The sequence below is a fragment of the Ambystoma mexicanum genome, chromosome 5q (genome assembly GCF_040938575.1).
Source record: "Ambystoma mexicanum isolate Mex_15411 chromosome 5q, UKY_AmexF1_1, whole genome shotgun sequence".
Taxonomy (NCBI): Eukaryota; Metazoa; Chordata; class Amphibia; order Caudata; family Ambystomatidae; genus Ambystoma; species Ambystoma mexicanum.
In genome coordinates this window covers 1,010,889,905-1,010,917,699 of record NC_090933.1, presented here as the reverse complement: position 1 = coordinate 1,010,917,699, position 27,795 = coordinate 1,010,889,905, and the positions used below count along the sequence as shown (strand labels likewise).

The 27,795-nt window shown below is 44.6% G+C and overlaps 1 protein-coding gene across 5 annotated transcripts in view; it reads left to right on the top strand.

Annotated features, from left to right (window-relative positions):
- CSMD3 (CUB and Sushi multiple domains 3) overlaps positions 1 to 27,795 on the top strand; it is a 3,270,409-nt gene that overhangs the window by 2,827,357 nt on the left and 415,257 nt on the right. For all 5 annotated transcript variants that reach the window (XM_069621531.1, XM_069621530.1, XM_069621528.1 and 2 more), the window contains one exon: positions 13,171 to 13,344. In XM_069621531.1, coding sequence (XP_069477632.1) covers positions 13,171 to 13,344 — 174 coding nt within the window. The remainder of the gene's footprint in view (positions 1 to 13,170; positions 13,345 to 27,795) is intronic.

Genomic DNA, 27,795 nt, shown 5'->3' with positions numbered 1-27,795 from the left:
AGACCAACAGGGACCTGCAGAGCCGCAATCACATGATGTGGGGCTGCAGGCCAAGACTGCAGGACCGTGATCACAACGTGTAAGCCTGCAGGCCTAAAGTGAGAGACGGAGACACAGGAGTTCCATAGTTGGAGTCCGCAGCCGTTATCCTGCACATGCCTGCTGGGACTCCTTTTATTAGATTGGGCCATGACAAAGTCATGGCCCACCTTAAAAGGGCAATGCACATGGGAGGGACATATTACATTCCAAGGACAAATCAAATAGGAGGGTCACACATAACAGGGCCACATCGGCTAGTCCCTTGATGTTGGGGGAGGGCAGCAAGACCATGGTAGCAGGGTTTTTAGGCTGCACCACATTTAGGCTCAGCCAGTCCCTTGATGTTTGGGCAGGCAGGGAGACATTGGTAGCAGGGTCTTTCTGCTGCACCACATAATGTTGACAGGGCAGGGGTGGCAGCATGTTGCTCACTCCCCTTTCCTTGGCCACGCTCCCCCAGGCAGGAGTCTCACTTAACTACAGTGGCACAGGAGGGTGCACAAGCACTCATACAGAGCTGCAACCCTTGCTTGCTCATAACACTTCTTCTGGGTGGTGGGTTTGAGGTCTGCGAGATTTTGGTTGGCCTGATACAGATGACAGAGTGCCTGGGCCACTTCTCCTCTCCCAGGCAGGAGTCAATGCTGTTAATGGAGCTGCAGCAGTCCTGACCAGCCCCATCTTCCCTTCTTCCAGGCAGGATGATAGAGCAGGTGATGTTGCAGTTCTTGGGTGGCAGGAATTGCACCCAGGGCCACATCAGCCTGGTCCATGGATGGCGGGCCTGGCAGGACACACACCTGTGATAGGGTGATAATGGGGCCAGGATGTCACTTTTGGCAGGGTGTTATGGCCACCTGCAGGGTGCTTAATTCTCTCCCCCAGGCAGGAGTAGTCCCTTGATGGAGAGGCACCATCCACTCTTCTTCACTTCGGGATCTGACGGGGAGCATATTCAAATTCACTGCTGGGCTTCCCGGGTTGTTTTACTGTCGACTTGCTCTGACGACATGGAGTGCTGCACTTATTCAACGCCTTTATGGCCCACGGTCTGCAGGGGCCCATTGCGCCATCCTGGAGCATTTCCCTCTTGACAGGGAGCTCCAGCATGGAGCAAATTGAAAGTCTGCTCCTGCTTGCCTGGAGTCTTGTTGGGGCTTCTTCTCCCTTTTCCTGCTGTTCTGAAGTCTGGAGCACTTCTTTTCTTTAACCGTCAGCATCCGGGGATTGTTGAGGGCACTCTACATTTCCCCATTGTTCCGACAAAGATCTCTTTCCATTTTCACCACCACATTGCCCATTGGGACTTGTAAGGGGCCACCTCTTCATGTTCTGACGCGGAGCATACAGCTGTGGAGCATCACAATATTACACCCCTTTCGCTACTGATAGTAGCTTCACACCTGTGGGGCCTGGGAACGCTGCAGGGCTATGCCTGCCTGTTTAAACTTTGCTCTGACACTGGAGCACTTCATGGTAGTCACCGCCAGTTGTGCCCGGGATCATACGAGGCAAAGTTCCCTTCTCCCTTTAATCCTGGCAGGGTGCCAGGCATCTTCTCTCGCCAAGCAGGCAGAGCGCTCCCCTTCGCAGGAGCGGGGAGTGGCCAACATTGCCCAAGACTGCCTCAGTCACAGCAGTGAAGCGCGGTCACGGGCATTGGGCTCCCCTCCCCCTGGCGGTAGTCCCACTCATCACTATGCGCGAGGGGCCTTTACCGGAAGTAAACTCACCTCCGGAGGGCCTGGGAATCTCTCTGCAGGTGGGCACTCACCTCCTCTTCTTTCCCTGGGGGCAGCACAGCGCTCTCCCCAGGCGGGAGATCCATTTCTTCTTGCAGCTGTGGCTGCCTCAGGTCTTTCCTCTTTTCATGGTGGTGGATGCCACAGTGTCTGCGGGTGGACCCACACCCTCGCCACACAAGCACCCTCCTCTCAGAGGACCGCGGCCAGGGAGTATCTGCCAGCAGGGTGCCGGCATGGCTTGCACCCCTCTCTTTCAGTGAGTTGGATGCTGCCTCCTCCTTTTTCGCTCCTCCTTCTTCTCTTTGAAGAAAAAAAATGAGGGGCAGCAGGGGACTGGGGCACATAACAGGGGTTCCACTCTCTCGTCACCATTATTGTCGGGCCTGTACGGTCACGAGGCTGGCCTCACTGGTGCTGGGGGGCCCAGCACCATGTTGGTGCACCAGGGTCTCCCTGACTTACTTGGTTGCAGGGCAGGACCCTGTGAGGCTGGGGGGACACAGCCTGGGTGCCGGAGCACCTCGGATGCCGGCAGCATCCGGGATGGTGGGTGCCTGGGCTGGACCCAGGGCACCAGGCTGGTCTGGGGGGCACAAACCAGCAGGGAACTGCAGGGCTGTGATCACACGGCGTGGGGCCTGCAGGCCAGGGCTGCAGGGCTGTGATCACACGGCGTGGGGCCTACAGGCCAGGGCTGCAGGGCTGTGATCACACGGCGTGGGGCCTACAGGCCAAGGCTGCAGGGCTGTGATCACACGGTGTAGACCTGCAGGCCCAAAGTGAGAGACAGAGATAACAGGAGTTCCATAGTTGGAGTCTGTAGCCATTCTCCTGCACGTGCCAGGGGCTCCTTTTATTATCTTTAAAGGGCAATACATGTTGGAGGGACACATTGCATCAAAAGGGCAATTCACATAGGAGGGTCACACATCACTCTTATGAATGTCATTTAAACACTAGAAGCATACATGTGTGCATCATGCATGCCTGTGGCCATTGCACTAATTAGTTTCGTATATTGGTTGATAGGATTATCAGAGCTTTAGCTCATATCACTTCCATAAGCAACACTCTAATTGCACACACATATTCGGAAGTATTCAAGTATGATGATTGGACGCCGTATAATACAAGCGACCATACTACGGTGCAATAATTCATTCAAAGTATATTTTACAGTATCAAGTTGCAAATAATTAGCAGTAGTACTTGCCTGGTATTGCAACATAGTTTGCAGAAAATATTTCCTTCCAGCAACATGATGTTTTAAGAAGGTCTTTAACAGCAATGGTGGGGTCCTGCTTTTGCAAATCTGAAGGCCGATGCTGATTTAAAAGAAGCGTATTCCATTTGGCTGATCGAAATCGCTGATGTTTGCAGAGTGTGGAGACCCCATCGATACGCTACAATGTAAAATTGTTAATATTAACAAGGGATATGTCTTAAGAAATAGATATATATGTGCTCAGGGTTTTTTCTCGACCACACATTTTGGCATATCCACATCAGTTTTCTGAAGGATGGCAACACACATTCTGGGCCTGGTTCACAACGAGATGTTCAATGGGATTTATTGAAAAACGCTTTGTCAATCAGGCCTTCTGTGCTTGCAGGCAAAGCTGTTGGACAAAACAATGAGGTATCGGCCTCCGTGATTGGATGCCAAATAAGAAACCTTCATTGTCAGTTTTAAGAACAGTCGCCACATTCCTTCCCTGATCGGGGCATGCTCAGTGACAGAGCGCGTGCGGCGACACAGCAGGCGCGGTGGCACTCGCCCAGAGAAGCTGACATCCTAACAATGCAGTGGGAGATTCGCTCTCATGAAATGGATGACACACTCGTCATTCCTTCATCTGTAAAGCGGTGATTTATTTTGAGCCACGCATGCCCCGAGCATTGAGCATTGGCAGTCCCAAAGAGCTGGAAGCTCATGTTCAGCAATGCAGGACCCGGTCCTGGAATGTTTTGCGCGGTTCAAAGTGGCTTTGCACTGCTGACACAAACCCTGATTCGTGGAACTGTCAGCAGAAGAAAGTCACTTTGAACAGTGCAAAAAATGCCATGAATCGGGCCCTTAATGTGTATTTTAATCCTGGCCCAGCTAAACATGTTCTCTAAAGAGGAAGGAACCCCACCGGTCAAGTCAAAAACCAAGTTCAAAATATGGCTGTAACCTGACTCACTGGTGATCGGTAACGTTCTGGTGCAAACACCCTTGCGTCCTCCCCAGGTGTATGGCTATAGAGTGGGAGGTGCACGTCCATGTCACAATCTCCGTGCCCGATATCTCCCCCCCGCCCCCTCCTCCAGTGACCATGCAGCTCATGGGGAAGAACATTAGCACGTCTCAGAACACCAGCCAGCTTGGCACCACGTTTTGTGACTGTTGCTCGGAGCACAGCGAGAGGACCATGGCAAGGATTGCATTAATAATGTGTTTGGCATTATTACCATATGAGGCATATAGTGACCAATCACTGGCATGGTAAAGAGGACTGAGTATTCGGATCAGCTTGTGAGCATGTCTCCCACTACCAGGCCTATAAATGCAATGCAATCCCTCCATTCATGTCTATGGTTTACTCGACAGATGTGAAAACGTCATGACCGGATCTTTTACTTTAAGTGTCATAACCGGTTTAAACCGAGGCTGTCACAATTGCATTTCCAAGCCCCCAAACATCAGCACTTTTTTTTCATTTGCGCACATTTTTGTCTCTGCCCGTACACTGATGTGCAGCTTCTGACATGTTTCTAATGTTCGTGGCCTCCTGCATACAATAAACAGTTAGGGCCCGTTACAGTTCAACGTTTTTGCTGTGCAATGTCTGGGCAAAGTCATGTTGTACTGCAAAAATGACTGTGCGTTGACTTTGACCGGACTTTGCACAGGAAAAATACACTTTTGCACGGTTCCATGAATCAGGGTTTGTGTGGGCAGTGCAAAGTTACTTTTCAGCAGTGCACTAGCAAATATTCCACGAATCGGGCCCTTAATATACAATAGTCCCTGGTGTCTTTGTTGGCACAGATGTGAATGTTCCTGAACCCAGCTATTATGTACACCCTCAGTTTCCTAGTGAATAGCTAGATGCCAGTACATGCCAGGCACTTGGGCAGTCATGGAGGGGTTGGGTGTGCATCATTCGAGCTTGCAGTCACTTGATCACTGCATGCAGCCCTGTTGTGAAGGAGTGCTTCACAGACAAGGAAATACAGCTGCAGAATGCAAAGCACGATTAGAACCTCACATTCCACGGGTTGTGTCTTATGCTATTGAGCCCTTTTTTTTCTTTTAGTGTGTTGTTAGCCACAATTTAAAACATCAGACCCTTTTCAGTATTATGGCTACAACAGCGAAAAGAACGCCCACTGAAATAACTGGTCATTTGCCACCAAAATAGGGAACACTGTTAAATTGGTGCTGAGTTTCTTGTAAGTCGTTCGGGGGTTTCAAAGACACGTTTGGTGAACCAGTACAAGTCTAACTATGAGTTAGATCGGAATTGCATAATATGTATGATGTTGTTACTTGCAACAAGAATCAAAACAAAAAATAAAAAAACGTCCAAGGCACTGCTGTTTTTTTTGTTTTTTTGTTGCAGTGGTGTGAGGGCCAAACCAAACAAACGGCCCTCTTTCCTTGCTAGCATGTCTACTGTTCTGAGAATGAAAGGAAACAATGAACAAACTATGTTCTGCTGTATGCAGTATGAAACCTTCAGACAGCAAATCATGCGCACATATTGACGTACCTATAGAGGAGAAGTACCTGATACGTAACTGCCTTGACGTCTCACACATTAAACAACATGTATATTTTAGGATGCCGGTTCTAAAGTGTTTCCTTTCATTAGTAAAAGGGTGGCGTGCATATTTTCGATAATAGTGTGTCTCAAGGTGTGCAGTAGACAATGGTTGCCATGGTGTAGAACCATTAGACAAACATTGCTTCCAAAGGATGTACGCCTCTCTATCACTGTTCAACTGCAGGTCAATCTCATTTAGAAAATAAATTGCCTACATCTAGTCAGAGCGATCTCAAGCAGGCCGGACCTTCTCCTAGTAGTCACCTAGAGATGGAAATACATGTTCCTAACCATGAACATCATAGCCACAGCATTCCTTGCAACTTGGAAGGCTGTGTTCTTTTACAAAAAAGAGAGACATTGTACATGACATGTTACAAACGTTGCAAATGGAGCGCATACTGTAGATTCTACTTTCCGCTCACACGGAGAAGAGGATTAAACCCCCTCTGGATCTGAAGACTTGCCCATGCACGTCTTCTGAAGCAAAAAGTCATTATAAAATGGCCTGATATTGGATTAATTTACCAGCGGTATTAGGAGATTATAGTGTCGCTTTTTTAAAATACTGTAGAAGAGCAGAATACCATAGGGGACCAAGGCACAATTGTTTCTAAATCGTATTAGCATTAATAGAATTCAAGCGGCGTTGACCTTTGCTAAGCCTGATTTCTGCATCAGAAGCAACACAGAGTGATCCATGGTTATATCCCTTACATTTACTAGACTCTTAATTTGTCCAGATAGTATTAATAGAATAGTGGATAATCTGCGATTTCTAGATTTGCATTCCATTTTATGCATAATTGTGAGTGTGATGAAAAGTTAAAGGATCAATACATAGATTGACTTTCTAGGTTATGGACTTTGCTATGTTAATGTTTCAAAATGACAACATGCATATGTAGGTGAATATATGAATAGATGGATACCTTGATAGATTGAGTGACAGATAGACAGAGACAGCCAGGTAGATAGATGGATAGATAGATTCCAAGTCCAATGTTGGTCTTTTTTTAAAGGTTTTTATTTAAATCAGCTTGTACAGGGCATAAAAGAGTCATAACATATCTTGTAAACATTATGAAAGTAGGGGATTAACAATAGGACTTAGTAATGGAATGTTCTTTAATGTTATAAAGCAACACCTACTGAATCTTGCACCAAGGATGCTGTGCTAACATTCAAAAAGCCGTATTAGATAAAATCACTCAACAAGCCAAAATGGAAGCCAAAAAACTCAGTTTAGCTTCACATTCTAATCTCAGCGATGTCCACAACCCGCCATTCAAACTTTACCTCCCATTCAAATTTACCTGGTAACTACTAAAGAAGTAGAAGGTATCATAGATACCCTAAAACATTGAAGATACCAAGGGGACATCTGCCCAGCAAAGGTCATCAAGGAGGGGGCTAAGGAGTTCGCTATGTTCATCACCTCTCTGATTAACGCCTCATTTGTATCATGTACATTCCCAAACAATCTCAAAGATGCCTGGGTCATGCCACTTCTTAAATAACCAAACCTTAACCCGAACACCTCGAACAATTACAGGCCTATCACTACAGTACTATTCCTATTGAAAATCCTCGATAGAGCTGCATACCTCCAAATTCAAAATCACCTTGATGTCAATAACCTGCTAGGCCTGCATCAATCGGGGTTTAGGCCAAGACACAGCACAGAAACAGCCCTCTTGGATTTAAAAATACAAATGGATGAATTAAAAGATGGAAATCTGGCGCTTGTCCTCCTGCTCGACTTATCAGCAGCTTTTGATTTAGTCAACCATAACATCCTCACTAGACACTTACTTCTGCAGCCTCCTCTCCCCAAACGCTGCTGCTTGGATTCAGTCCTTCCTAGAAAACAGGACTATGAGGGTTTTCGCACCAACGGCCTCAGCTGAACCAGCCCCAATCTCCTGCGGAGTCCCACATGGTTCCTGTGTCTCCCCTACTTTATTCAAGCTCCTATTTGACCATATAGATGATTTGGGTGTCAACTACAATAACTATGTGGATGGAACGTAAATCCTCATCACTGTAACAGGCTCCTATGACAAAGATACCAAACACTTGTATTAAATCTACCTAAGAATACCCACATGGATATGATATGATATGGCATTTATAATGCACCTATGCACAAGTGTTTCAAGGTGCAAAAAGGCAAGGGAGTGGGAACAGAGGGAAGACAGAGACAACGATCTTACTAGGCCAGGTGGGATTGAGATCACTCATGTGCAGGGGAAGTGGGAGTGGGAAAGTGCTACTCATGGCCTCTGTCTGAATGACGACAAGACCAAGTTACTCCTCATCGGCTCTCGGCCAAGACTATGTAAGCAATATTCAATCAATACTACAGCTAAGTCAATGCCTAGTCTGGGATGCTGATGGAAACCCTTATTTATATATTTTTATGGAAAGTTATAATCTGGATGATGAACCCTTGTGTAACACCCCTCTCTGAGAATCCCCCTGACCCCACTGAGCCAAGAAGTAGGTTTGTTTTGCAACTTAAAAGGTTTATTTGAGAATTTAAACAATATATATATATATATCACACTTTATAATAAATTAATATCTGATAGTACACTTAGACATATGATGTTGATCAACAATGGGTAATCTGGCACTAGCACCCTTCTTTACAATCAATAAGGAGTTAGTATAGGATGGATAAAGTAGCAAAAATACTTTTATGATTTCAACGGAAAAACAATGAGGAATAAAATGCAGTACAGAAATACTTGATATGATTTTAGCAAAAGACAAGATAATCACTTTTTCTCTGGCAATTCACCCCCCTCCCCTATGCAATGTAAGAAATGGAAGGAGATGGAAAGAGGAGCACACAGTTCTCAGGAATGCAATCAAATACAATACGAAATTCAGTTCCCCCCCAGCAAGCTTAGAGGAAACAGGTAGAAGTTTGAAACACAGGCCCAAAATGCTTTGAATGTGATGACAATGAAGTGAGAAATGTGCTAAAAATGCTTTTAATTCCCTTTAGGAGGTTCAGGGTGAGTGAGAGATACTTGGGATGAGCTCAGGCTCACTTTAGCAATGATTCAGGGATGGTTATTAAGAGACAAACAAATTTTTAGCAAAGGAAAGCAAAAAGCTGCTATCTTTTTACAGGTAAAGAAATCAGGCCAAATCGCAAATCGCGGCAAAATTTGCGAGTGTGTGAATTGCGATTACGGCAAAAGTATAAGGAGTATAAAAGTATAAGGAGTTGCAAGTCGTTTAGATTCTAAGCTTTCAGATGAAAGTTAAATTTCGTTCCTAGCCCGAACGGTTCCAGAGATACGGACGATTAAATAAAGGTAGATTTTCGGATTTAAAGTAAAACTCAAAATGACAGGTGACAGCTTGCAGCTGCAGAATTGACAGGTGACAGTTGTGCAGCTTTAAAAATGACAGATGACACGATTTCTAGGAGGCAGTTCTACTTAGGTTAAAATAGTTTGGATTAGATTATTTTAACTAAGAGATTGGTTCTGCACAGTTCTGCTAGGTACTCACAATATATTTTGTGCAGGAATGGGCCTTGCCACGGATCTGGTCAGGTTTTGGACTGGACTCCGGTTCTGGTCTCGCCACTTCACAGTGATCTGGGTCAGCTCTCTGGTTCTGCTCACAGCGGTCTGGGTCACTCTGGATCTCTGGTCTGGTCTCTGGCAATTGTTCTTGGCAAAAGAATTCAAACAGCTCGCCCGGCTGTGGAATAGTTCGCAAATGATTTTAAGGTTGCTGAGGCCTGCTGAGAAGAGTTCTCAGTTTGTGGGTTTCGGCCCTTTCTTTAAGTTCTGAAGTAAAGTTCTGGTCTTTGGAGATTGATGGATTTGAAGTCTGGATCTCTGGATGTGAAGTCGTCGGTCAGCATGCTCCTCAGCAAATGGAATTGAATGTCTCTACCTGTCCCAGCAGTCTCTTTTTATGTGTTTTGAAAATGGGTGTGTGCCTGGGCCTAGCTAAGCCTGCCTCTCTCTACTTGTCATTGGCCCAATTCTCCCCTCTCCCATGATTGGGGGAAGGAAATGGATTGTCAGCATGATGAAGTCTGTTTATGGGTCAGAGGATCCTCCCCTGGTCAATTTGCCCACAAATCTATATTTGATTCAAATACATCCTTCCCAGATATACAATTTGTTGAAATTACATGTGCACATTATATATTCCTTATGGCCCATGCTTGTCCGCCTCTGATCTTCCTGGGGGCTTGCATTAAAAAATGACAACATTTTGCTCTTTTTAACTGGTTTTGCAATATCGGACATTTACCCAAAATTACACACATGTGCGCAAGGAGTATGGACATTAATTGATGAAGTGTCAGATTTTTAACATGCAGACATTGGGAGTGAGACCCTATTTTCCGCTAGCAACCCCCCAGAATACACTACAGGGTCCTAACGCCTCTCAAAATGTTCTCAGAAAAATCACAAAAATAATGATATTACTTATATGATTCTGACAAGTCCGCACTATGAGTTATCTATCTTTTTTAAATTATTCCCTGGTCATAAAGGGGTGTGGTTTCCCACATCACAGGGTGGAATAACCGGTTTATCCACTTCCCCCAAGCTCAGCTGCTAGCAGAGGCACTGCCCCTCCCAGTTTCCCCAAAGAGGAAGGCACTTTTACGACGCCCCCAATATAAAATTTGCCTGAGTCCAGGACAGGCCTTTGTTCAACTCCCTGTAGTCCCCAGCTGCCACTCCCCTTTCAATCAACAGGGCCATGTGACCTCAGGATGCAGCCAGGCCTGGCAGGGAACACAGCTGTTGATTCAGTTTCAACTCCTGTCGGGGGTAGTTGTCAGGCAGAATCCAGTTTCATTAAGCCAGGTTTCAGCTAAATGTCACTTTTTGTTCCCAGTTTTCTACATTCAAATCAAACTGACAATTTGTACCTATACATTCAATAATTACTTCCTTCAAGTCATTTCAGAATATAGTTTTACATTGTATCCACCTCTTAGCAAGTCTTTCCTTGGTCTGGTTTTGTTTCATTTGTTCAGTTTTACACAAAAGTCTGGTGGTTTTAAAACGCCGGCTTTCTGATAGTGGTGAGTACTGGTAATGCAACCATTTTTGGGATTAAGAAAATGAATTCCCCACAGTTCTAAGTTGCTTTTTTGGCAATCAGCATTGCCATTCCCAATGGTTTCAGGCTACTGTGTGTGTAGCCCAATGGTGGTTTTAGGCAGTGCCATCCTGTGCTCACAATATAGGCAAACATGGGTGACAGCCTATTCTTAATGTTTTCCCTGTGCACTCTCTGGGGAGTTCTGGCCATCATGATGTTTTCCGTGCCAGTAGTGCACAGTTTTATTGTAGGGCTTGGATGCATGCGTAAAAACATCCCACAACTAAACAAGTTAGACTCCCAATACAATTCCTTTAACATTGATGGGAACAACATCAATGTCTCCTACAATATTAAAACGCTAGGCATATACCTAGACTCCATCCTCTCCCTCACTAGATATATCAATGTGACGGCCTCTGCAACTGCTTACACCTTCAAGCTAATTAATGCCTGCAAGCACTTTATGTCCACTAACTGCTGCCTCACATTGGTGAGAGCTCTTATTTTATCAAAATTGGACTACTGTAATACCCTCTACCGAGGCACTAATAAATAAAACCTTCATCAAAACAGTTAATGAAAAAATAATTAATTGTTTGCATTACATTTATTATGGACCTTAAGTAAGCTATACTATGTGATTTTTCCATACCTATGTGTGTAGTGATAATATATATCTGAGTTCATATATGTTCTCAATTGCATTGACATGGTTTTGATTATATGAGGGAGGGACACTCCATGAACTGTGAATAACAATGTGTTTCCAATCATAGAGGATATTCTGTTAAAACAGCCCAGGAAATTCCTGGGTTACTCGGAGGATTTAGAATCAGTCAAAACCATACTAAATAACAGAAGTAGGCAAAGTGCAAGGGAACACCCAGCTTTTATTATAATCAAAATAAAGCAGGGTCTGAATACAGGCATGGAATCCTTGGTGCTCTCACTGGTTACATAAAAATAATGGTTTATATATTCAAAATTTGTAATAACTGACATCCTACTGCAATCTAAGTTACCAAAACCTACAGGGAATGGGCATTGGTTAGTGGTGGTGATTACATATACATTCTAAAGGGATTCCATTTATATTTGGGTAACAGCTATCTGATGGTTCTTCCCGAGACCACCTCTAAATTGATAAATGTAAAAAGACATAATTTCTGCAACATGTAATTGGCTGGCAACTGACTACATGGGTGGCATAACTTTAGGAATGTTCATTGGTTGGCTTCGTAGTAACCAACCTTGGACAATTGACAGGTCATGAAAGCATGAGCCAGACAGTAGTAGTGGGAGATGGTCCACAAACTGCTTTCCTTTAAATTAAAAAAGATACCATCCCTCATTTTTAGGCCTTGAGCCAGGAGGATTTCTTTTTACTTGGCATTGTACATTGTCTCGTGTCTGCAAACATGTGTAAGGCGTAAGGCAGGTGTCCTATCTGTGTTTGATGCTAATGAATATTCTTCAATTATGAGTCACATGTGATGGGACCCTGTTTTGAATAATTTTACTGTGCATTTATTGCAAGTTTAACTAATATTGATGCAAATGCTATGATTTCCCTTGCCACTGGGGACACTCTTGAGTTATTCTGCATGGATTTATCTTGGCTTATAGTTGCGTGCACCTGGCTAACAATGATTGGTTGTGCTATTCTAAACTGTAATCTGGGAGTATACATCTTGCATACTAGGTATTGCTATCTTGTGCTTTCACTGCAAAGTTCTGACTCTCCCTTAATTTGTGGCAACCTTGGCTGTGGTTGCCCACTCCTGCCTGAGCTCTACACAGATCTGTATTTCTGTGGTTTCAACATTGTGTGTTCTCTCAAAGCCTGGAGATCTTTGTCTATTTGAAAGTGTGCTGCAACTTCCATTTTGGAAAAGATGGCTGTCCATTACACTTGCGTTTCTATATAAGTGAGCTATATTCATGTGTTGTGCATGCTGCATTCAGCTTACACATTGCTTATGTTAGTATTCTTCATGTCTTATGGATGCCACTTTATTATTCTTCATGTATAAATGCATTTTACCTAATGTACTCATTCTTCATGTTGAGTGCACATCTGCTTCATATCTAATGCATCCACATGTATTGTCACAACGTTAGTTTGGTCGCTCTTGCCATCTTCAGTTTAGATCATGTCCATCTTCTACTGTACCTGCCTGGATAAGGCTGGTGTGGTTATCTTACTAAGTAATGTTTTTCACCTGTGCACTATTGAGATGGAGGATGAGCAGAACCTATGGATGACATATTCATCTGTCTCTCAACAATTCAATTCCACAAAATGTAACATTTCAAATGTCATGATTATTGAGATGTATTTTTAAATTCACAAATAATGTCCCCAGCTTATTTTATAATGCGATATATCATAAATACTGATGTCAACACTATCATGTATCGAATGAAACAGTATGCCACCCTCATTGTGCTTGTTTCTATCGCAATTACAGCTGGCCACTGTGGCACCCCAGAGCTCATTGTTAATGGCCAAGTCATTGGAGAGAATTATGGCTACAGAGACACCGTGGTATATCAGTGCATCCCTGGCTTCCGACTCATCGGATCTTCAGTTCGTATTTGCCAACAAGATCATTATTGGTCTGGCCAATTGCCCTGCTGTGTGCGTAAGTATTAATGGCATCATTATTGTGCTACAATGACAGTTCAACCTCAACTGATTGTGCATACTCCAATGAAGTAGTACACTTACATACAACAATGTTAACGTCATCTCATTCACATATGTTTTATTTAGTTTCCATTTGCATGCGAGTTAGTGATTGAGTGGGAAGGGGTTTGGGTGTATTAGTGAGTTACAGCACTCGCAATGCAGGGTTTGCACGCTAAAACTTTCCTCCCACTAACAAGTAGTCCTAGCAAGAAAGAAGAACAAAAGAAGAATGAAAGTTTGAAGGCAGAAACATGGAAAATGTCAATTCACTGCACTTGCTTGTGTGGAGAACACTTCAGTACTCCTCATAGAAACATTCACAAAGGTTGATCTGTGCTTGCACATGCAGTGCACATAAAGGTCCCCTCCTCTAAAGCATTACACTCAGAGAATCTAGGTAATGGCCATACTTGGGGTGCAACTGCTGCAGTCACCAACACAATAGAATCTAAATCAGGACTAGTGTGTAATGATTTCAGCCCCCAGAAGCAGTCCCCTGCTAAAAAAAAATATATATACATGCTTTGTAGGAACATATATGTTATAATGGTACTTTTCCTCCTCCCGAACAGAGTTCGAAAGCAGAAAAAAACCACAAAAAAAAAAACATTGGAGTGTCAGGCCCTTTAAGGCACGTGACTTCAAATGCACTCACTGAGTCTATGCTAGTGGTTTAGCTGACCCACTTACGCCTAATCAGGCAGCATATACCTGTTGTTGGGAACACCCAAGTATGCTTGAAATGACTGGCGTTGACCACTTGCACCAGCAACCCTTTCCTCCTGCACCTCGCAAGTCCACAATCTGCAGAGTGTAGTTTAAAGAACAAACGCGTACATGACAGAGTAAGACGTTTCTAGATGTAGAAGTGATACATTTACAGTAACTTAAGAAAGACGGGGTGAATGTACATTCTGTAGGAAAACCTTGCTCAGCTTGCAGTGCAACGCATGATTCGTCAGCAGTGACTAACTAGATATATACATAACTAAGTAAATGCATATATATACATGAACTGAAATAAGCAACGAAGAGCTATAGACATGTTGAGATATGCACTGCAGATATGCATGCAACAACGAATAACTAATTACATGCAGACACATGTATTACACTTATTAAACGCAAGAATGAATTCATACATTCCCTTGTGCTCGATGGCGAATGTGTACCTTATCATATTTGCTTTATTGGCAACTAAACGATACACTGGCAGCCAAATGTTTGTGTTGTATGAGCAGCTTTTTTTCCCCTCCAAAACAATTGTCAGCTTATTCAAAAACGTCAACGAAAACATTACAATGTTTTACTATCAAAGTTAACATTATTTAAAAATATCAGCTGACTTACGAAAAAAGGACTGCAGCAAAGTTTCTGCACAATCGATTGAAGGATTCTGTCCTCCGATTGACATCCATTTCGTGTAAGATATGCAAAAAAGAGAGTTTGATTTGCAAATGGCAATGGTAAACAGATGTGCTCCTAAACAAAAGTATTTGCATTCAATTTGAAGAATAACAGGAATTTACAGAGGTAAATATCGAACCAGCCTTCTTTTCTAAAGAATGCCCGAGCTGCACTTATTCAGTGTGCACTGTGAAAGAAGGATAGTGTTTGTATTGGTCGCCAAAGACCTTTTACTAAGTTACAATGCGTGTTATGACATTAAGGCATCTCTCGTCTTTCTTTATCTCGGTAGAGATCTAAATGTCAGAGCACTCAGCAGGTGGGCAGGAATGCTACTATATAAATGCTAAAGCTTCCAGCGCTAGTCTGCTCGCGTTACTAAATGCACCTACCTGTGCTCAGGGAATCGCCTTGCATTTTTCGATCGTGTTTGAGATGATATATTAACAGACTCAGGTACCTATCCTTGGCGGTTCTTTAATTGAGTCCTCTAAGGCCCCACTTCACTGTTGTTAAACCGTTGAAAGAGCGTCATGGCACCCTTGGATTTCTTCAGCACAGTAAGCTCTGACTCGGCTCATGCCAAATAAGCGCTGATATGTCACAGTGCAGTGTATGTTCCATTTCCAGTGGGGATTAATACCTTGATTATTCACCAGGACATTTCCTTACACTGAGTCCTACACTGACTCGTCACAGTCATGTCCCTTCAGATGAAACCAACTCCACTACAGAAAATCTGTTTCTTGAAACGCCTCCTCCCCCTCAGAAGGCGGTACAGTACAGCTCCCGCCACTCACTTTTGCCTGTAATGGTTAAAGGGGGTAGCATTACATGATCTATGACCTCAATGTGTGAGCATTGTGTTGATTTCAATAATTGTTATTAAACTGATAAAAGTACCAATGATCAAAAGCATACTCCCTTCATCGGATTGGTAAATGACAATGGTAGGGGGTCTATTTTAGGGGTGCTGCAACCAGCAATGTGGAGTCCATGACCTGTGAACTCTTTAAAAACCCCTGATGAGGAAGCCTCTTCTGACTAATACGATGATGGTATTTCTTATACCGGCATCTTGATCCTATTCCTTGCAGCGTTTCCTTCTGCTGACCGTTCCATTTTCACTATGCAAGTGGGCAGAACATAGGGGTTGTGAGAAGTAGCGTGCAAAACCCACCTAATTGAACTTTCATGGCACCACTTACCGTGTTCTTGTTTGGCAGTTGATGTCTTCCATTGCCTAGCTTGATTCCAGATTGTTCCCATCCTTTATTTTCATGTTGTGTGGAATACATACATGTTTACATTTTATTGTGGTGAAGTCTACGGAAATCACACACAGAAAGAAGTGTGAACCTATTGGTATAGTCTTAGCTAAAAGGCCTACCTCAATGGCCTCTCAAACAGCCACAATAATGAATGCAAAGTCCTGATGCCAAACAACATGTTGATACCCAGAATAGTGTGATGGTATAATTTTGCCTTTCAAAATCCAAATGGTGGCTTCGAGAGGTTTGCCTGCATTCCTCACAGCACTGCAAACTCACGCATAATGGAATGCATTCATTGCAAGTTAAATGGACTAAGCATTCATAGTTGAACATTCCTTATGCAGAAATCCATAAATGAAGAATGTTATTAGAATTATTTTGTTAGATAATAAGTAGAAAGGTAATCAGTTCCAAATGGACTTGCTGGCAGACCTTGATCCTTAAGGCTATATTATTAATTCTCCCTTGATAAGCTTCATTGCCAGTCTCAGGTTCATCTTGGCATCTGTCTAATGGATTTTGAGGAAGACCTCTGAGACAGTGCCATTTTGTATTCAGTATTCTATGATTACACTCACTCGCACATTCACTCACCCAGTCTTTAGATATTAACACCAATCAACAGTCAATATGTCATTACCGCTCATTGTGACACCCTTTCAGCAATTTTCATGAAAAAGAACGGTGAATAGCCTACTTCGATGCTACTAGATATGGCTTGACTGGAGCATGGTATGAAAATAAGGTAATTGCAAGTGTGCTACATTCATTGGACGGTCTTTGAGCCAATGCAACACCAAAAATGGTTTCCCTGGCATTTGAGCCATCCCACAGAGCCCAGAAAATTGCAGTTAACATGGTGTGATGAATTAGATTCTGTTCCGCAGGAGTACAAGGACAGGTAGGGGTAAAATGGCACACTCAGCCGTCACACTTCTACAAATCAAAACATACTGTGTTGAGGGATATCAATTCAGCACTCCAACTAAGTCAATGCCAAGTCTGGGATGCCCAAGGGAAGCCCTTATTTATATATTTTTATGACAAGTTCATAGATCTGGATGATAAACCCTTGTATAACACCCCTCTCTTTGAATCCCCCTGACCTCACTGAGACAAGAAGTAGGTTTGTTTTGCAAATTAAAAGATTTATTGTAAAATTAAACAAGATATATATCAAACTTTTATAAATAAATTAATATTTGAGAGCACACTTAAGAATATGACAGTGATCAACAATGTATAATATTACAATGGTACGCTCTTTTAATCACCTAGGAGTTGGTATAGAAAGGATAAGGTAGCAGAGAATACTTTTATGGTTTCAAGGAAATGCAAAGATGGAAAAGAATGCAGCACAGAAATAACTGAGATGGTTTCCACAAGAGATAATATAGTCACTTTTCCCCTTGTGGCGATTCACTCCCCCCCTATGCAATATAAGGTGATGGAAGGTGAGCACACAGTTTTCAGGATTACAATTAAATGCAATACCAATTCAGTTCCACCCTTAGCAAGCTTAGAGCAACAGGGACGATTTTAAAACAAAGGCAAAAATACTTTAAATTTGATTTGCAAAGAAGTGAAAATAAGCTAAAAATGATTTTCAGCAATGCAAAGCAAAAGCAGATATTTTTTTACAAGGGGTGCAATGCGCTAGTTGCAATTCACGGCACTTTTTCTGAATGTGTCGCGCACGATTACGGAAAACTATAAGGAATAGAAAGTCGGTTCGTTGGAAAGCTCAGGATCTTAGCTTTAAAATGAAAGTTAAATCTCGTTCCTAGCACACGCAGTTCAAAAGATACGGACGATTTTGTGGAGGTAGATTTTCAGAAATGAAATAATGATTCAGAATGGCAAATGACACTTTCACAGCTTTAAAGTCACAGAATGAACACGCAATTTCTAAGGCAGTTCTAGGCAGGTTGAATTGGATGGTATAAGCTTATTTTAAACTAATAGATGACTATGCACAGTTCTGGCTGGGTACTCACACTATAAATTTGAAATAGGCCGTCAAGATCTGGTCAGGTTGGCTGCGGTTCTCTCGCCACGGGACGGTCTCTGGCACTGGTTCTGCTCACAGCGATCTGGTCTGGTCTGGTCTCGGTTGTGGATCTCTGGTTCCGATCTCGGCACTGCACAGCGGTATGGTCTGGTCTTCTATCGGCACTGCACGGCGGTCTGGATACACCTCTGCTTTCTGGGTTCTGGCACAGGGTTCTAGCCAGAATCAAACAGTTTGCCCGGCTGTTGAATAGTTTGGTTAGGTGGCTGGATTCCGAGGCCTGCTGAGAAGGATTCAGCTTTTGGACTAGGGCTCTCTGCTGCAAGTTCTGAAGTCTGGATTCTAAGTTCTGGTTCTGGAGTCTTCTGGATATTGTCTGGTCTGGCAAAATGCTTCGCAAGAAATCAGTTTGAAGTGGAAAGTGAATCTCTCTACCTGGGTCTCAATGACTCCTTTTATGTTTTTTGAAAATGGGTGTGTGCGTGGGCATAACTAAGCCTGCCCCTCACAACTTATCATTGGCCAAGTTCTCCTCTCTCCCTTGATTGGGGAAGGAAATGGAGTGTCATCAGGCATCAATTTTATGGCATACAGAAAGAACACTCCCCTTGTCACTTTGCACATAAATCTATTTTTGATCCAAATGCATATTTATCTATGTACATTATTTCTAATATTATATGTCCAGTTAACATATTTTCTGTAGCACCAAACCATCCGATCCCTGTCTTTGTAAGATGTCATGTCCACTTCTGACAGAATTCTGCCCTTTTCATCCAGAACACAACCTCTAAACACTTCCAGAATTTACACAAACGTGCGCAAGGAGTAGGGGCATCAGATGATAAAGCATCAGATTTTTAACATACAGACATTCAGAGTAACACCCTATTTTCCGCTACTACCCCCTCCAGAACATAGCACAGAGTCCTAACACCTCTTAAAATGTGCACAGAAAAATCACAGGAATAATTATATTATTGATATCATTTTGACAGTTATGTACTATGAATTATCCATCTTTTTAAAATTATGCTCTGTCCCAGATGGGTGTGGTTTAGGTTCCAAAGCACATGGGGGAATTTCGGTCTGTCCCCGCCTCCAGCTCTGCTGTCTCACAGAGGCACTGCTCCTCCCAGTTTCTTCCAAGAGGAAGCCATTTACGACCCCCCTAATTTAACATTTTCCTGAGCCAAGGAAAGTTCATTGTTCTGTTTCCCTTGCAATCCCAGGTGCCCCTCCTCTGATTCAATCAGAGAGGTGTGATCTCCTTTTGGTGGTGCAGCAGAAGGGAGGCCAGGCCTGGGAATGCAGTTGCTGGGCAAGTTTCAACTCCTGTCGGGGGTAGTTGCCAGGCAGAATTCGGTCCCTTTAAGCCAGGCTTTAGCCAAATGTCAATTTTGGTTCCAATTTTTCTTCATTCAACTCAAACTTACAATTTTTACACATGCAGCTAGAACGCTGGTTCTAAGTTCAAAACTATGACCTTTAAACAGTTGCAACCTATGTGACACTCAAAAGTAGGTAGATTTTAGTGGCTTTAAATCCTATTTCACTTAAGCTGCTGACATCCACAGCTCAGCCAGTTTTGTTATGAACATTATTTTAGGCTCTTCATCTTTCCAGATTTTGTATGCACACAAGACTTCATTCTACCAGACGTCTGCTGGTGTTCAGTAAGATTTTTGAATATTTTGCGATGTTTGAAATAGGCATTTTGAGCTTGAATTCAGAGAAACAAAGGTGATTTCAAAGCCCTTTTTGAGCTAACAGGCACTGCTGTTTTTCCTTTGGCACCACGTTTCACTCATGGCGCTTCTGGCCCATCACGCTCGCACTGGTGGGTGGCAGGTTAGGTGACCATTTTGATGTGCGCAAAACTGCGCAGTTTTCCTGGATTCTGGCGCAAATGTGGGCCAAATGTGTCGGTCATTTTGGATTTTCTAAGCCCACAGCACCAAATGTTGTTGCATAATAATTCAAACGTGGGTCAAGACACCTGACAAGCCCCCCCGCCTGACTGCACTTTGATTTCGAGTCGAGGGGGAGTCGGGTGCAAAGGATGTTTTGATCCACGCGCTGGGATGTCCGCATCATCTTCTTCCGATTCTGCATCTTTTCTTCCCTCAGGGTGGATCGGTTGGTTCTCCTCGCTGGTCCTGATGGGAGTTTCGGGCGGTACCCCGGGCCCCTCAGATCTTTGCTCCCGGTCCCCGGGTCGTCCTTCTTGGTCAGTGTCCATGGTTTCATCTCTCCTAGGGTGACAAAGCAAAAGCGGCAGAAACATATTTGTAGATGTTTCCCCACCACTATTAATGGTGGGGTGAACATATACATTTTATACATCAGTAGACATTTGCATTCGAGAATCATAGAATTGTATAGGCTATATGTGGAATATTTTAGGGTTGGACTTGTATTACTCTGGAGCGGCCCCCTCTGGGATTGCAGAGTACTCCTCCAGTTGCTGCAGAGTGTCCCTGGGATGGCAACACTTTAACTGATTTATATGGACCCACTTGTCTTCCCCTTCCACCAAACTACCCTTGGGGATGCGGATCTTGTAGGCGACTGGGGCGACTGGGGAGATCAAAAGGTCCCTTTCATGTAGGCAGAAATTTTCACTGTTTGGCCTGGTCCCTTTGAAAATTGTATAGATAGACCCGGTCTCCTACATTGTATTCTTTCCTAGTAGTCTAGTAGTCTTCAAATCATAGTGAGTTTTCATACTCTCGGCTGATCTTTCTAGGTTTCGCTGAGCATAGGCAAAAGCATGTTGAAGGTGTTTCCTTAAATTCTCAATTTATTCATGAGTAGTGGAAGCATTTATCAATGTTTGATCTTGGGTCCTGTAGAGCAAATGCTGGGGAAGCACCATCCTGCGTCCAGTCATCAGCTCAAACTGTGACATTTTAGTTGCAGATGAAGGGGTAGATCTGATGGCCATTAGGACCAGAGGTAATCGGATATCCCAACTTGGCCCAGAATCTGCCACATATTTTTTTTAATATGCTCACAATGGTTCTGTTGTATCTCTCCACTGCACCAGAAGAGGCTGGCCGGTAAGCAATATGTAGCTTCCTTTTAACCCCCAGTATCTCCCACATCTTAGTCATTACTTCGCTGGTAAAATGGCTACTTCTGTCTGACTCAATCCTTTGGGGTAGACCAAAACGCGAAAAGGTATGGTTGATCATCAGGGCAGCTGCTGTTTCTGCCTTGCAGTTTGGGGCCGGGAGACATTCCACCCATTTGGTAAATAAGCATATCACGTCAACATGTACTATTCCCCCTAGAAGAGCGAATCACGGGGCCTATGAAGTCGACTTGCAAATCTGACCATGGCAGTGTCATCCCCCTCCTTTGGAGAGGCACACGGTGTGTGAGGGATGTTGGCTGAAATTGTGCACACACAAGACACCCCTTCAAGTATTGGTCGAGGTCCTGACCCATGTGTGGCCAGTCTGCAACCTCTCGTAAGATATCAAGTGTTGTGTGAAACCCCCTATGACCGGCAGTGGCCGCATCATGGGCGTGACTTAACATCGGGCTTCGGAAAGAGGTAGGGACCACCCACTGATCATGGCCGCTTGGGATTTCCTTACCAACAAACCGGCTTGGATCCGGAACATTTTTGGACATTTCATCAACACTCTAAGGTCCTCTTTCCCAATGTAATCGGTATCCATCAGGGGAAAGTTCTCAGGGTCCTCAATGTGTTGGTAAAACTTACCAATTATTGGATCCCCCTTCTGAGCCGTGATCAAATCAGCATCTGGGGTCTCCTTACTCCATTGTGCAGTTGAAAGATCATTGTGAGCATTTGTCTGGGACCTAGTGATAGCAGTGACCTGGATTTCCCCCAACAGGGACTCAATCTCTATTAGATCCCCTTGGATGGCCCCGGTTTTGGCCAGCTGAAAAACTAAGTTATTTCCAATTTTGTCTGGTCCCTCTTCTTTAGAATGACCCTTGATCTTTTTCCAGTAGATGGTCATCCCATTCATGGTGACCAGATAATCAATGTTTTCAATTAACTTCCCATGTTTCAAGGGTTTGTTATTAGCACATAACATGCCACTGGTTTTCCAATTAACCAGGTGCTCCACAAACCCGTTCCGTACATAATCTGAATCTGTGATTATGACCAGTTCGTGGAGTTGATGTTGGACAGCAATGAGGATGGCTTGATACACAGCCATCAACTCTGCCACCTGACTACTTCGGGGACCAATTTTGTATCCAGCGGGGGGTTCTGGGGACTAATTCACCCTTGCATTCCCTACACCGGCCATAAGATCTTTTTCCCCGTTGTTGTCAACATGGTAAGAGCATCCATCCACATAGACAGTGGGCATTCCCTCATACTTGTCTTCTTCAAAGACTTTGTTTGGGGAATTAAGGTATGCCTCCTTGTTGTCCTTGATTTTTAGTCTTTTGTCCTCGAGACAGTTTTCTCTGGCACAATCATGCAAGTCAGCCAGACCTTGCGCGAGGGGACTCTTCTTGTTTTGGCCATATCTGACCTCCACAGGAAAGCCTTGCATTGACAGAATCCATGAAGTAATTCGGGAATTACTCACATTTCCGGCCTGGATTCTGTCACTTTGGAGATATTGCAGAGGCTGGTGTGGAGTCTCCACTATGATGTGTTCCCCCTGGATAAAGGGGCTTTAATTCTTCAATGCCGACACTGTTGCCAGGAGTGCCTTCTCACAGTCGTTGACTTTTTCCTCCACAGAGGATAAAGTTTTGCTCACATAGGAGATTACTTTATTGACCTTGTCATGCTTTTGATATAATACTGCAGTCAAGCATGTATTAGAGAACACTGTCTCCAAGAAAAACTCCATGTTTCTGACAGGGTAAGCTAGGCAAGGCGCTTGTGAGAGGCTTCTTATAATCTGTCTTACTGCCTCACATTGTTCTGGGCCCCATTCCCACTTGACCCCCCCCCGCTTCAAGAGATGAATCAGGGGTCTGGTGATCTCTGCGTAGCCCTCAATGAACTTTCTGCTGTAATTATTCAGTCCAAGGAGGCTACTAAGTTCCCGCAGAGTTGTGGGGTCTTTCAGTTTCTGAAGTGCTTCCACTTTCTTTTCCTGGGGACAGAGACCCTGAGGAGTAACCTCATGCCCCAAGAAATTAACACGGGTTCTACACCACTGTGATTTCTGAAAGGAAAGTTTTGCTCCGGCGGCCCTCAACTGTGTCAGAACATAATGGATCTCCGCTATGTGTTCCTCCACAGATGAACTTTTGATGAGGACATCATCTACATAAGCCAGGTTACCCCTTGCACCCAGGTCAGGCATGGCCTTATGTAGGAAAATGTTGAATTCATTGCCGGAGTTGAGGTATCCTAAGAGAGTCCGGGTCGATGTGTACTGCTTGCCCCCAAAGGTAAAAGCCAGTTTGTATTGGTCCTCCCTACTGACAGGCACGGTCCAGTATCCATTGGTCAGGTCTATTGCAGTAAATACCTGTGACCCCTGGATCTGGGCCAGCCCTTGGTCAATGTAGGGAAGAGGCCATCGGGAAGTATGGACCCATTTGTTGAGTTCCCTAGGGTCGGCGCAGAGTCTCCACTGGCCGTTTGGCTTCAATATTCCCAGCACCGGATTATTGAAGGTGCTGTGGACTGGATGGATTATTCCCCGGGCCTCAATGTTCTTAATTATTTCAGTAAGGGACTCCTTGGATGCGAGAGGCTAGCGATATTGCTTCACAAACACTGGAGTCATGCCAGGGTCCGTGGGAATTATTGTTGTGTGGATGTCGGTGCGACCACAGTCATATGAGTCCACCGCAAAGAGATCTTGGAAATCGAAGAAAACTTGTTTCAACTTTTGCTTCTGTTCCAGAGTGTCACAGGCATCAGCTAGGTTGACTCTCTCTTCCACCATTTGCCTGAAGCCTGGAAAGACTTCTGGTTTTGCAATCTGCGCGGCCCCCTCCAGCTGGGTGGAGAAGTCCCTGGTCAGAGTGCTGATTTAGACTGGAGGCTTCAGGTGGGAAAGGCAGCCCTCATGGACCTGGAAAATCACCTCATCCCTTTTGAAGTCACAAGTCACATCTTCCTTACCATAAGGGCAGGAAGTGTACACCAGGAAGTTCCCCTCATGCCGGGTGAAGATACTGTCTGGTGTTGTATTGTCATCACTGTCACTGTCAAAAAAGTCCTTGGGTATTGGTCCTAACAGTTCATTTCCTAAATCAATGGAGAAATGTCGGTCATCAACCGCCATTCCAATAATGGTGCCTGCGGGTAGAGTAATACTCTTTAAATCGCTGTTAAACACCTCTATTGGAATGGTGTCATGTTCTATGTTGACTAATGGTGTTGGGTTTACCCCCAACCCTTGCTGTTGGATAGAAGCATTTAGATGAATATAAGCATCAGGGTTTTTCAATGTTTGTCCTCTTTTAACTTTCACTTCCAGGGAGAATTGTCGGGTCCTTTCTGGGATGGTGACTTCCTCTTTAATCTGAATTTCAACTGCATAAGGTAGCAATTGAGCTGACATAAATGCTTTTTCTGGATCATCAAAGCCCATGGGATTATCCGCTAATCGGGACCAAGCTTTGAAGTTTATTAGGTCCAAACTAAAGGCAAAGCGATTGAGAATGTCACTGCCTATGTAAAAGGCGGCAGTGACGTCTCGCACGACCCAACAATTATGGACTATGCTCTTGTTGCCAATGGACATTTTGAGCATACACCTGCTTGGCAGGAGATGTTTGGAATTGGGTGTTTCCAGATCCATTTCCCATTTGTCTATCAATTTGAATGTGGGAATGGCTAGATCTTTAGGGAGTTAGCGGAACATGGCTTCGCTGATGAAGCTCTTACCGTTGTTCACACACTCTTGGGCGAGAACAGAGTCCTTCCCATCATTTAACTGAACAGGGATGAACAACTGTTCTCCAATTTGCTGAATATCAGCCAGGCTCTGAGCTGATTTCACATCTTTCTGCACTATTGGAGTGGGAATGTCAGATTGTGGATTAATAAAGAATTTCAGAGTGTTTCCTTCCAGTGTGGAGTCCCTCCTTAAACTGGAAGGAAGGTTGATTTTCAGAAATAGAGAGGACCCCCCGTCACCAGTCTGTTGTCCTACTGCTATTACTGTTACGTCTGGAATTTAGTTGTTCTGGAAGTGAAATTCTACTTGGTCAGATTTTTGTTCAACCATGTGGCATGTGCCATTACACTAACATGGTTGACACCCTGTTTTAATTTTATTGGTCGGCTAGTCTGTGTCCAGAGGACCTTGTTTACGCAATCTATTAGAGGTGACAACCTTCTCAGGAGGTCATTCCCTAGTAAACAAGGGGTGCCCTTTGGAGTCACTACTATGACCGGGTGTTTCACCTTGTGTCGCCCAATTTTAATGTCCAAATCTGCAGTCCCCTCAACGGGAATTTCCTTCCCATCAAAGTTCTGAAGTTGTCCAGGAAGAGAGGTGAGAGGAATACGGTAATTCTCCCCCCTTCCTGCATTTAGTTCATCAAAGGCCCTTTTGGACAGAAGGGATGCTTGGGATCCAGTGTCCACCAGTGCCAAAATTGTACCCTGCCCCTGCACTTGTACCGGGGCATAGTATCTTCCCTCCTTCTCCTCAAGGGGGCACAGATAATGCACATTTTTGGACAACTGGTGGTCTAATTTTTTAATTTTGGACATTGCGAGAGAAGAGATTTGGGCAGAATTCTGTAGAGAGTCATGGGAATCTGCAAGAAAAAGCTGGCAACTGGAAATCAGAGCTATTGTGGGTTCCCCTGGTTCCAGTTCTAGGCCACCCCCCTTTTTGGAGGCAGTCACCAGGATGGGTTTGAACCAGGGGATGTTGATGCGGTTGGTTCTGGGATGAGATGATGGGTGGCGCTAGCTCAGTCCCCACATCTCCCCAGTCGGGATGTGAATCCCTTGGGACCCATCTTTCTTTGGGAGGAGTTCCCCATCTCTGAAGGAGAAGATCCTTTTCCCAGGATCCTCTGAGGATCCCTCTCCCTCAAATTGGAAGATCTGTACCTCCTCCACAAAATGGGTCTGTTTGGGTCCTTTGTTTCTCTGACCTCCTCTCTGCTCCTTGGGTGTCAGACTTTCAGTGGTAGGAGATTTTGGTTCCGGTTCCTGGATTTCCAGGGGCAGTTTACAAGTGGGTAAGGAAGCTTCCTCCAAGGCTTTACACCCCCCTTCCTCTTATGCCCTTTTGGTAGTCTGCACAAAGGCACGCTTCAATTCCAGCACAAATTCTTGTGGGGCCTGATCCTCCCCACATTGCAAATTGTAGGCTGCCTTGCGAGCCTCTTGGGGATTCCAGTGAACAGAAAAATGTTTCAAGATGGCCACCCTATATGTGGACCATCCTGAATGGTTTTGGTCCTCCAACCCCGCAAAGAAACTGGAGTATTCTGGGGAGAATGTCCATTTTGCATACTGAATGCAGCTACTGCTGTCCTTCAAATGGAAAGTCTCCATCATTTGCTCGTAAAGCTCCAAGTGTTCCCAAACAGAATACTTGGCGTTCTTGTGATAAGGGGTGCCTCCTTATTGCCTTAATCTGTTTTAAGGGGTCCTTAAGCAAGGCCCTTTTTTGCCTTATTGGCCTTTTTGGTTCGGGTAACCCTGGTCCATTCATCCTCTGACTCAGAAGCACTGCTCCCAGAGGTGCCCGTCTGATCTTCCAGGTTTTCCCGGATTCTGCGAGCCTGGGAATGGCTGGCAGAATGTGGGGACCTGGTCTCCTGTGCCCTGTGATGCTGAGAGGAGTCTTCAGATTCCTCCTTGCTGCCAGGATTTGATGGGTCCCCCCCCACTGACCTAACTGGGCAGAGGTTTTTAGGATGCCTTAGTGGGCCTACTCTCCTGGGGTTCCACACTAAATTGCACTGTACTTGGGTGCCCATACCTAGATGCCTGCCCATCCATTCCAGGGTGGTACTGGCCTATGAGCCCCATACTTTTGGCTGGATAGTAATCTGCCATCCCTGTGACCCTGTGTACCAGGGGACATGGGGGTGGCAGAGTCCAGGGACTGGGAGAGATGAAGGAATCTGGTACTAGGGCTCCTGAGGTTATGCTCAGGTGTTTCCTTTTCCCAGCGAACCTCATCTCTATCAGCCCCTGCTCCCTGTTGCCGTGCAAGAGCCTGTGCTTTCAGTTCCTCAGTTAAAGCCTTACTAGACTCTATCAGTCTCTCCTGCTTGGCTACCTGTTGCTGGAGCCTATCATTATGCTGGCAGAGAGCCTCATTCTCTCTCTGTGCTTCCTGGTTTGTCCTGGAGTACTGGGGCAGTCTTTGCGGCAGGAGGGTTGCCTCCTGAGTCCCATCCCTACTGACCTGCTCCTTTCTTGCCAGAGCATCTTCCACCCTCCTGGTGTGCTCTAACAAGTTCTGATGCTTTTTTTGGAGGTCACCCAGTATCTGGAGGGCCAGGTGATTTTCTTCCATTTTTCTTTTTAAGTGGCAGACTTCCTGGCCTACGGTGTCCCTTTCCTGACTAAGAGCCTGCATCCGTGCCACCAGGTCGTCCCTCTGCCTTTTAAGGTCACCCGCTTTCTGGCGCTCTTCCTCAAATTCTGTCTGGGGATCCAGGTCTTTCAGAATCAGTTTGTTGCCCTCTGCCTTCTCCCTATCTAGGTGGCTTTGCAGGGTGACTACCTGCTCAGCACATACCCTATTGAAGTCCAGTTGGTGCTCCAGCT